Source organism: Notamacropus eugenii, chromosome 1 (assembly GCF_028372415.1).
Source record: "Notamacropus eugenii isolate mMacEug1 chromosome 1, mMacEug1.pri_v2, whole genome shotgun sequence".
Taxonomy (NCBI): domain Eukaryota; kingdom Metazoa; phylum Chordata; class Mammalia; order Diprotodontia; family Macropodidae; genus Notamacropus; species Notamacropus eugenii.
Window position 1 is genome coordinate 298,883,416 of NC_092872.1, and position 12,044 is coordinate 298,895,459.

Here is a 12,044-nt window from a genome sequence, read left to right on the forward strand (position 1 = left end):
CTGCAATGAATATTTTGATGTAAATGAAACTTTCCCCTCATCTCTAGTCTCCTTGAAGGCATATATCTACTGGTGGGGTCTCCCGGGCAAATAATATGATCTTTCTTTAATGTACAATTCTAAATAGCTTTTATGATGACTAGACAAATTCACAGCTCTACCCACAATGTGAAAGTCTGCATGTCTCTATAGCCACTACAAAATAAGACAATTTCTAACCACTCTCATCTTTGCCATTTTGCTGGTTGTTAGGTGATCCTTCAGAGTTGTTTTGATTTGCATTTCTATCATTATTAGTAAATTGGAACATTTTTCAAAGAATAGTCAGAATATAGATATATACTTTTTCTAAACACCCTCCCCTTTTCCCACTCCGTTAAGATTTCTTCAGACTAAAAATGACCAGTTTTTTCTCATAACATGATTTCCAGCCATTTCACCATATGACTACTATATTATGAATGTTACTTACATCAGCGGTGGTCCCCAAATCTTTTAAAAACCTTTCCCACTAGTCAAGATGAAATATAGTACAAACTCACAATAGGTATATAAGAATCTTACATGTATTTAATTATTTCTAAGTTACATGAGAAAGCTGGTTTTAGATCCAGAAAGACTTGAGTTCAGGTGCTACCTGTGAGAAATATTACTGTGTGACTCTGGACAACTTAATCTCTAAAGTGGAGAAAACATGCTGACCTCCATTGGTAGAGAGATGTTTCTTATCCAAGAGTTCCCTATATTAATGAAATGACAGGTCCAGTCCCAGTCTGTAAATTACATATATGTACTACTGTAGTAATCATATACATTCTAAAAATATACCGCAAAAATAGAAATTTTAAAAAGGTAAGAAAAATATGAAATAATAATTAATCCCAGAGTGATATAGGGAGCCACTGGAGTTGATTAATTTAATGACCTGTTCAGACCTGTACATTATGAAAATTATTTTGGCAACTGTGAAGGATAGATTAGTTGGGGGGGGGGGAGCAGGGAGAGAGGAGAGTGTTGAGGCAGGGAGACCAGTTAGACTATTCCAATAGTGAAGGAATTAGTGCCTGAAGTGTGTTGGCTGTATGAGTAGACAAAAGAGGACAGAGTTGACAGAAGTGGAAGTAGAAATGATAAAATTGAGCATCTGATTAGCTATATGGGGTGAGGGAGAATTACAAGTCAAAGAGGACACTGAAGTGGTGAGTCTAGGTAACTGCCATAAAATGTCAGAAGGAAGTTTGGAAGATGTGTGACTTTTGAGAGGAAAGATAGGTTATGAGGTGTGCAGTCTTTCACAGTTTATCCATTGCTGTTTTTCCTGGATGACTCATTCTACCCTGCTCAAACCAAAAAGGTGAAAGTACCAGGCCTTTTTCCCACCATTTGTTGCCTCAGTACAAAGCCTGCTGTCTGAGGGGCACCTGCCAAAGTCATGAGGTGATCTGGGGACAGAGGCAGATATGTTGGAGAAGTGGAATTTTCCCACTGGGACTTGCACAGATACTATAGTGATTGTCCACGTAGCAAATAGTTTGTAATTACCCTAAAGGTTTAGTATTGTTATTGTGGATGTGTTGGGAGCAAAGTGGACTTGGAAAATTTGAGGGGATAAGGATATGCCTGGATAGACAGACAGATAGATAGATAGATGATAGATAGATAGATATTTTGAAGATTAGTTCCATCATTTACCGTCAGTGGGAGAAGTGAGATTTACCTATTTTCCAACTCACTGATTGATTGATCTCACTCCCTTTGGGGTCAAACCATTATCCCCTATGGTTAAAGCTGTGACACATAATTGTAGACCATTGTTCTAGGTAACCAGTTCTCATTGTGTGATCTGAGAGCCCCTTGATGGTTTCATTTGCTGAGAAGGTACTAAATTAGTTGTAATGCATTTTAATAACCACCCCTGAGCTTATAAAGGAAATATATCAAATATAAACTAAATCTTAGAAAGATTATATTACCTTCTGATATTTGCATTCTTGGGTGATCATAAAACCTGAAAGTGATTTTTGCTTTGACTTACAAGTCCTATTTGTGTAAGGAGTACATTTCTTCAAAAGTTCATTAACTTCCTGATTAGATGCTTTTACAATAAAATATCTGTGAGTGTTTTGATAGAAAAATAGGTATCTAAAAATAAAGTAGCATAAGGTTTGCTTATCACTTAATGTGATAATCAAGTGCCAAGGAAAATAGAATTATATTAAAAGATGGTACTGATAAAGGAGGATGGATGAATGAAAGTACCACTCAGAAAGTGCAACATCTATTCATCTTTCACTTAGTGATTTGAGTAGGTTGAAAATCTTACTTCTGAGTTAAGTTTTAAAATAAAATTCCCAGTTCATTTAAATTTAGCACTCACTTTGTACAGTGTAATTAATAATTTGTTTGAGGGGGCAAGATGGAGTAAAACCAAACCCCTGCAAATACCTGTAAAAAAACTCTAACCAAATTTTAGAGCTGCAGAACCGACAAAGTGAAGGAGTGAGGCACATCTCCAGAACAGCCTGGAAGGTCAACAGGAAGCATCTGTTGCACTGGGCTGGGAGTGAACCACAGTCTGGCATGGTCTGTGCCAACACAGATAGGAGCAGAGCTCAGTCCAACCTGGGCTGCGTCAGCACAGACAGGACCAGAGCAGATTTCAGGGGACTAAATTGTTGGCAGCTATGGCAGTTTCCTAACTTCTCAACCTACAAATGCCAAAGACAGCATAGAAAGTCAGTGGGAAAACTCTGTCAGACCTGAGCTGGGGAGGAGTACATTTCAACTAAGGTCTGACCCCAGACCCAAGACAGAGGAGGAGGTATTCCTGGCAGTGGTGGCAACAGCAGCTTCAGGAAGCCCTGGACCTACAGACAGTAGAGGATCAAGCAGATGATATAAAAGCCCATGAAGCCTGGGATTGTACATCAACGCCCACCACTACCCCCACCCCCCTGGAAGCAGAGTACTGCCTTGACAGAGTTAGAAAGTCAAGCATTTGGCTAGGAAGATGAGCAAAAAGAAAAAAAAAATCAGAGTACAGAATCTTACTTTACTGACAAAGAAGAGCCAACATACAACCAGAAGACAACAAAGCCAAAGCTTCTACATCAAAAACCTCCAAGAAAAATATGAATTTCTCTCAGGCCATGGAAGAGTTCAAAAAGAATTTTGAAAATCAAATAAGAGAAGTGGAGGAAAAATTGGGAAGAGAAATGAGAGCAATGCAAGAAAATCATGAAAAGCAAGTCAATAGCTTGCTAAAAGAGATCCCAAAAAATGTTGAAGAAATTAACACCTTTAAAAATAGACTAACTCAAATGGCAAAAGAGATCCAAAAAGCCAATGAGGAGAAGAATACCTTAAAAAAGCAGAATTGGCCAAATGGAAAAGTAGGTCCAAAAACTTGCTGAAGAAAGTAATTCATTCAAAATTACAATGGAGTAAATGGAAGCTAATGACTTTATCAGAAATCAAGAAATTATAAAACACAACCAAAAGAATGAAAAAATAGAAGACTATGTGAAATATCTCATTGGAAAAACAATTGACCTGGAAAATAGATCCAAGAGACATAATTTAAAAATTATTGGTCTACCTGAAAACTATGATTAAAAAAAGAGCCTAGATATCATCTTTCAAGAAATTATCATGGACTACTGCCTTGATATTCTAGAACCAAGGGTAAAATAGATATTGAAAGAATCCACTGATCACCTCCTGAAAGAGATCCCAAAAGGAAGCCTCCTAGGAATATTGGTGCCAAATTCCGAATTTTCCAGGTCAAGGAGAAAATATTGCAAGCAGCCAGAAAGAAATAATTCAAGTATTGTGGAAATAAAATCTGGATAACACAAGATCTAGCAGTTTTTACATTAAGGCATTGAAGGGCTAGGAATATGATATTCTGGAGGTCAGAGGACCTAGCTTAAAACCAAGAATCACATACCCAAAATTGTACTCTAGGGGAAAAAAGGAATATTCATTGAAATAGAGAATTTTCAAACATTCTTCATGAAAAGAGCAGAGCTAAATAGAAAATGTGACTTTCAGATACAAGAATCAAGAAAAGCCTGGAAAGGAAAGAGAAACCATAAAGGACTTATTAAAGTTTAACTGTTTACATTCCTACATGAAAAGATGATATTTGTAACTCATGAGACCTTACTTGGTATTAGGGTAGTTGAAGGATAGATAGATAGATAGATAGATAGATAGATAGATAGATAGATAGATAGATAGATGGCACAGGGTGAGTTGAATATGAAGGGATGATATCTAAAAAATTAAGGGGTGAGAGAGGAATGTATTGGGAGAAAAAGATGAGGAGAGATAAAATGGGGGTAAATTATCTCACATAAAAGAAGAAAAAGGTTTCACAATGGAGGGGAAGGGGGGTGTGAATGGGAAGGAGTGAACCTTACTTTAATGAGATTTGGCTTAAGGAGGGAATAACATACACACCCAATTGAGTTTCTTATCCTACAGGAAAGTAAGGGGGGAAAGGGATGGGGATAGGGATGATAGAAGGGAAGGCAGATTGGGGAAGGGGATAATCAGAAGCAAAACAGTTTTGAAAAGAGAAGGTCAGAGTTGAAAATAGAATTAGTGGAGGGTGGGATAGGATGGAGGGAGATATAGTCAGTCTTTTATAACATGAGTATTATGGAAGTGTTTTGCATAAATACACATGTATTAGCTTTATTGAATTGTTTGCCTTCTCAGTGAGGGTGGGTGAGGAAGGAAGAGGGACAAGAATTTGCAACTCAAATTTTTAAAAACAAATGTTAAAAATTGTTTTTACATGCAACTGGGAAATAAGATATATAGGCAATGGGATATAGAAATCTATCTTGCCCTACAAGAAAGTAAAGGGGAAGGGAATGGGGGGAGGTGAGATAAAAGAGAGAACAGACTCAGGGAAGGGGTAATCAGAAGCATGCTATCTCAGGGTGGGAGGAGGGGAGAGATGGGAGAAAATCTGGAACTCAAAATCTTGTAGAAATGAATGTTTAAAACTAATAATAAATTTAAAATGTGAAAAAAATTAATCCACGTGCTGTGGTTATAGAGATAAAGAAATAGGCCTAATCTTCAAAGGAACTTAAAATCCTTGAAAAAGGCTGTGGTAAGAGGTCAGTCAGAGAGGGATAGGATACTGGGGATAACCAGGGAAAGTTTCACATCTTGAAAGGAAGATAAAGATTTAAATGTATAGAGATGTACACAGCATCCATTTTAGGTACAGGGAATGGACCACACAAGAAGCAGGACAAAGTTCAACAAATTCAGGGAATAGCTAGTAAATTTGGTAATAGCTGGTGCTTGTTTATCATCTGCCTGTGTGGTAGGTAAATATAATCCTCATTTTACAAATGTAGAAACTGAGGCCCAGAGAAATCTCATTTTGCTATACTCACATAGATAATGAATCAGCAGTGGAATTCAAAGGTGCTCTTCTAACTCTTAAATCCAGCGATATTTTTCACAACACTATACCAACTCTCTGTCATCCAATTTTTTCTGGTATGCCAGAAATAAGGAGTTTGTAATTTATCCTATGGGTAATAGAAAGCTTCTTTAAGATCTTGAAAAAGGGAACTGGCATGACCAGACCTACATGATAGGAATATTACTTCAACAACCATACCAAAGAATGGGTTAGAGAAGGAAGAGATTAGAGGCAGGGATCCCATTTAAAAATTTATTTTTATGACCCAGAAGAGGAATAATGAAGACCTTTAGCTAGTTAGTGTCATACTGGTCTATTAAAGATTTGTTTAATTGTGTTGGAGGCAGAATGTATCTCAAATACTGATGTCACATGAATGCTTTTATTTTTCTTAAAAATAGGAAGTATGTAGGTTCTGTTTTGATTTAGTTAACCTGGTTGCCATATGACTGACATTTTTAACTTTAATTTGGAAAATTATTCATAAAATTAATTTTAGTATAATCAGTTTATTTAAAATTTAATAATAATTGCTATTTCCATGTAAACTAATTTGACAGATAATTTAAATATATATAGTACTGCGTTCTTTGCATATTGTAAATGTGTGTGACCCTAGTGATTTTGTGACTTCCATCAAAGTAAGTACCTAATTAATTAAAGATCCTTGGCTTAATGTAAGACTTTAAAATTCTTTTTATTCCTACAAGCATTTATTAGCTCTCTCTGTCCCACTACTCTTGCTGCCTGCAACCCCCAAACAATAAAAAAGAAAAGGTGCTTATAACAATGTTTGTCTCATTCTGCATTTTAAGTCTTATCTTTCTGTCAGGAGTGAGCAGTATGTTTCTTTTTAGTCCTGTGGACTCATGGTTTATTATTGCATTGATCACAGTTTTAATAGCTGGGTGTGTGTAATGTTTTCATTGTATGTATTGCTCTTTGTTCTACCCTCTTCACTGCATCACTTCCTAAAGATCTGTTATTTCTTATGGTACGGTAATATTCCATTACATTCATATACCATATTTTGTATATCCATTCTCCAATAGATAGGAACTCCCTTTCCAATTTGTGGCTACTATGAATAGAGCTACTATAGATAGTTTTATACTTAAGGATCTTTCCTTTTTTCCTTTTTCTTTTATGTCTTTGGGGATATAGATCCAGCAGTATTATAGATTGGTCAGAAGGTATGCACAGTTTAATAACTTTTGGAGCATGATTTGAAATTCCTTTCTAGAATAGCTAGTGAATTCATTGGTGAACCACAAACCCACCATTTGTCATTTTCCTTTTTTTGTCAACTTTACTAATCTCATAGGTGTGAAGTAAAACCTTGACAGTTATTTTAATTTGTATTTCTCTGAACATTAGTGATTTTAAGCTGTTTTTCATATGATTGTTGATACCTGGTATTTTTTCCTTTGAAAACTGAGAAGACTTTATTCTGACCTTTTTGCTCTCCCGCCCAATAAGCTTCCATGACTCCCTCTTATAGTCTTTACAACAAAATACAGACCTCTCAGGTTGTCATTTAAAGCTCTTCACAATCTGTCTCCAGTCTGCCTTTCCAGACACATTTTATACTAATCCCCTTTTGTTCTAAAATGACCTCCTTGTTGTTCCCCAAACTTGACATTCCATCTCTATAGCCATACCTTTGTACATGCTGTTCCCATGGAGGAATTTGCCTCCTACTCATCTTCACCTCTTAAAATCCGTAATCTCTGTCATAGGAGCAGCGTCTATTAGTCAGGCTGTTCCTTAAAAGATATTGAAACCATCCTCAAAACTTAATTGGTTCAAGAGACTAGATAGTGCTCAAGCCACTGATGTGTTTTCATTGTTTTCTAAAGTTTAAGAACCAATGTGTTTTAATCAGGGACTCTTTAAGACCTTCACAATGGCAAGTGTAGGGTAGGAAACTCTAACCAGCTAAATCAGTGCTGTCTCCTTCCTGGATAACCTTTCCTTATCTTTGCTAGTGAACTTTCATGAACTCTTAAATGTATTGCAAAAACTCATTTAATTCCAACCATGAACCTAAGGCAAGTATGACCCGAAACTGGGTCTCTTCAGTTGCCACCTTCTACTTGAAACCTTTCCTGCCCTTTATAAGTTGTCAGTGTTCTCTCTTCACATTATCTTGTATTTATTTATGTTTATGGATTGTATTTTCTAGTAGTGAGTAAGTTCCATGAGGGTGAAGCTTTAATCTTTTGATTCAAGCAACTTCATGCTTATATATACATCTGTAGTTTTAATGTAATAATATAGCTTAAAAATGTAATTTAAATATATGTTTATATATACAGTTTAATATAAGCTAAACTGTATAATAAAGAAAGGATTGTTACTCCTAATTCCTGTAGTATTTGAAATAACTTTAAAACTGCTACTTCTCTCTGGTTGTGAAAACTGAGTGGATCACAAACACCACATTTTCATTTTTTCATGTGGGTCTGATTGAGTCTATTCTTTTGAACACTTTTCATGTTAATAGTAAAATAGTAAATATTTTTTTGAATTGTAAGTTTGAATAGTAAAAATTCAAATTTCACAGAAGATTAGAGATAGAAGATCACCAAAAGAAAATTTAATCCAGCTTCTTCATTGTTATGCCATCGAAGAAGCAAGGTGCCAAGAGATTTAAGTAATTTACCCAAAGTGACCATGTCAGAATTCAGATATAGGTCTTCTGACTCCAAATCTAGTATTCACTCTGATGTACTGATTGGGGCCAATATTTATGCAAGGTATCCCAAAAATCTTAGTGCAGTTATCACAGATGCTTCAAACTGCACTAAAACTTTTGGGACATCCTGTTTATAGTTTTTACTTATACATTTATATACAAATTTATTGATAATCAAAATATATAGTCTTTTTTTTATAGTCTTTGTAATAGAAGATATAGAAATTTCCCTTGATGTATTCACAGTTAGCCTATTATCTGGATTCACTTCCCAAATCTTAATTGAGTTTTCTGTTTTAGTTATAAAATTAATCTTAAAAATCAAAATAAATTACAAAACTGTCTAAAATCTGCCACTCACTGTAGCAAACTATCATATCTGTCATTATCAATAAAGATAAAACAGTGGTCTTTAATGTGCCACATGAGGAAGAAGAAAAGACATGAAATTAGAAAACAAAGGAAATAAGATAGCAGCTGAAGCAGATCAGATATGCCAGGAGGCAGTGACTTCCCCACAATCATAGAGGTAGTAAGTAAGGAGCAAAGCTGAAAATTGAACTCAGGACCTAAGACTCCAAAAGAAATGCTCTTTCTGCAGCACCACATTGCATTTCAGCCAATAGCCACCACCCCATATGTTTGCTTTCCTTTCTCTGCAAAATATTTATGAAGATGATTTGCATATATATCAGAGGTATCTTTGATGAAGAGCATGAGAAAGAAAATAGAAGAGTTTTTATAGAATAATGTGGTAGCCCCACATCTTGGCAGGTCATACAGTCTGTCAAAAGGTGAAGAAAACATAAGATTCCACTAGTTTGTTGACAAGGCATTTAATTATGTAGAGCAAAACAGGCACCTTCCTAGACTATACTCCACCAGTATGTATACCATTCATTTGTTACAAGATTCTTTCCAGTATGTACCAACAGAAGTAGCTTCGTTTAACCCTCTGATTAGAAGTATCATGTGAGGCAGTAAAAAGGAAGAGGTGTTCATGAAAGGTATCTGCTACTGTCACAAAAGATGTTTGGTACAAAGTCCAAATGGAAGAAGAATTCTCAGAAGATGATAAAATCTTCCAATGGAAGATCTAGTCAGGCAAAAAAGTCAATACATTGGCCATGACTAACAATGTATGCCTCATTCCATTAAAGTATTGGTAAACCTTTTAGTCTCAGAACCCCTTTATATTTTTAAAACCAAAGAGCTTTTTTTTTAATGAGTGATATCTATCAATATTTGCCACATTAGAAAAATGGTAATTTAGAAATTTACTGGTAATTTTAAAAAAATTCAGTTCATTTAAAAATAATCATTATATGCTAACATAAATAGCATTTTATGAGAAATAATTATTTCAAAAATAAAAATTATTGAGAAGAGTGGCAATGTTTTACCTATTTTGCAAATATTTTTAATTTCTGGCTTTAAAGAAGGCTGCTGGATTCTCATATCTGTTTTCTACATTTGGGATATATTGTTTTGGGTGTAGAACATGAAGAAGCTTGTCTCATGCAGATACGTAGTTGGAAAAGGAAAGAATATTTAATAGATACAGCATCTTGGTATATTATTATAAAAGGTCTTACCCTTGCAGACCCTTTGAAAGGTTGGTCCATGGATCACATTTTAAGAACTTCTGCTAAACTCTGCTTTAGCTAAAGTCAGTTTTCTGAAGTCACAAATGAACACAACATTGACCAGAGTTCTGTGGTCTCTTACTGTAAATTTTTCTCCTGATTCATTCTCTAGCAGTCCATACAAATCCACTTCTCTGAATTTCTTCACTGGATCTCATTGTATCCCATTCACAGCATATTTTATACTAGGCATAGCAATAAATAGGTGTTGATTAACATGTAAGCATATTTAAATTGAAATTAAAATGCATTTTTAAAATTTTGTTTCCAATTAGGTGATCAGCTGTAAAGGTCAACATAGTATCTCTTACACTTTATCAAGAAATCAGACAGTAGTGGTGGAATACACACATGATGATGATACTGATATGTTTCAGGTAACTATTTTTGAAAATGAATGTTTTATGTTTTTGAGCATTTTAAGTATCTTTTTCTTCTCAGCACTTCTTCTTTGATGTGGAATATGAATTTCAAATTGAAATCGAATTATGCTCATGTATAAAGGTAGAAGTAGTCATAGATAATCCAAAAATAATTTGTATTATCAAAATATTTGGGTTCTGAAGTAATTTTGTACCTAATTTTGAATGTGGATTTCATCTCAGAACAAAAATGAAACCATTCAATAATGACATGACTCAAGATCACGTTGGATGGTTGGCTCTCTGTCTCCATCCTGCCTCTCTCCTAGATCCTGCTTTGAGTGTTGGCAATAGATATCACCTGTTCTGGATTTGATAAAAATCACAAGACTAAAAGATAACCCTACTTTCCAGAATTTATGATTTATATCTTTTGGGGAATAATAACTTCTTTGATTTGAGTAGTTTTCTTATAACTGACTGTCCTAGCTAAGTTTGTGTCAACAAAACACTTGAGTAGAGTATCTGACAATAAGAATTGGAAAGCAAACTGTCACAAAGAATTTGCTTTAATATTCCTTATACAGTATGAACTTTCAAAAATGTCCTTTTCGATCAAAACAAGAAGAGAAAAAGAAATGAGAAAATTAAATAATTGACAGAATAACTTTATTTCCAGTTGACATTATCTTTTTGACACTTCATAATCTTGCTTTTCTTTTGGATGCTTTCAGAGATTATTTTCCATGTCTAATATATTTGAATTACTTCATACTAAATTTAAGGTTTGTGAATTCAGGATGCTACTTAAGCAATTGTTTGACATTTTAGACAAAAGCTTTATATTTATAGTACATTTTGTAACTGAAGGCAGATATAAAACTATAATTACGCACTATTATTAGATTTAGAGCTGGAGAGGAACGAGATTATTCACACCAACCTGCTTATTTTATACATGAAAACAACTGAGACACCCATAGTTGAAATGACTTGGCCAAGGTCAGAGTGATAACCAATGTCAGAGCCAACTCAAACCCATGTCCTCTGACTAGAAATCAAGCACTCTTTGCCTCCTGATCCATAGGATCAATCAGATACTTTGCTACTTAGATTTCTTTAGGAGTTACCTATCTTTTGTTAGCTTCTGTTTGATCTCCTTGTACATATCATCATGGAATGGTAACGGTATAACCATTCATTACATAATTTAGCTAATATGTATTGAGGTTATGTGCAAGGAACATAGTACAGTCCCTGTCTTGAAGAAACTTGTACCAGTAGTGAATCAGGGTGTATGGAGCGGACTGCATGAATGGAAAAAGAGTTTTTTGAATACAGCTAAGAAAGGTATTAAAAGAAAAACTTTAATTTCGACTGATTCATAGATAGTGCTGAGGTATTTCTGTCAGCTGTTAATCCATAAGAGGATTTGGGAGCTTTTCCAAGAGCTGAGTTCTTGCCTGACTGTAGCTGGAAAAGAGTGGTCTGTTTTGATACATAGAAACACAATAGCATACCAGCTAGGCTTCAGGAAACTATGTAATTATTATTCAGTAGTTTTAATCTTTGTTATTATCATGTCTTGAAAATGTAACAGTGATGTTGGATGAAATGGGTTTGATAAATTTCTTAGCAAATTAGGTATATTGTTAAGCTTTGCAAATCCTTCAGAATTATGTTTTGGCCAGGAACGCATTGTTGAAGATCCCTTCTGAGAGTCAGCAAGTTTTGTAAGGGCTATACTTACCACTTACCTCAAATAGGAGCTTCAGTGCTAACTGATGAATCAATGCCCTGATGGTGCTATACACAGTTCAAGATCGCTTTAAATTATTTGCTGTATTATATGTATTTCTACAAGGGAGGAAATCTACTTAAGATGG

The 12,044-nt window shown here is 34.9% G+C and overlaps 1 protein-coding gene across 1 annotated transcript in view; it reads left to right on the forward strand.

The window, feature by feature from the left end:
- PELI2 (pellino E3 ubiquitin protein ligase family member 2) overlaps nucleotides 1-12,044 on the forward strand; it is a 118,350-nt gene that overhangs the window by 84,818 nt on the left and 21,488 nt on the right. Inside the window, exon 3 of the mRNA XM_072629301.1 lies at nucleotides 10,072-10,173. Within this exon, the coding sequence (XP_072485402.1) occupies nucleotides 10,072-10,173 (102 nt within the window). The remainder of the gene's footprint in view (nucleotides 1-10,071; nucleotides 10,174-12,044) is intronic.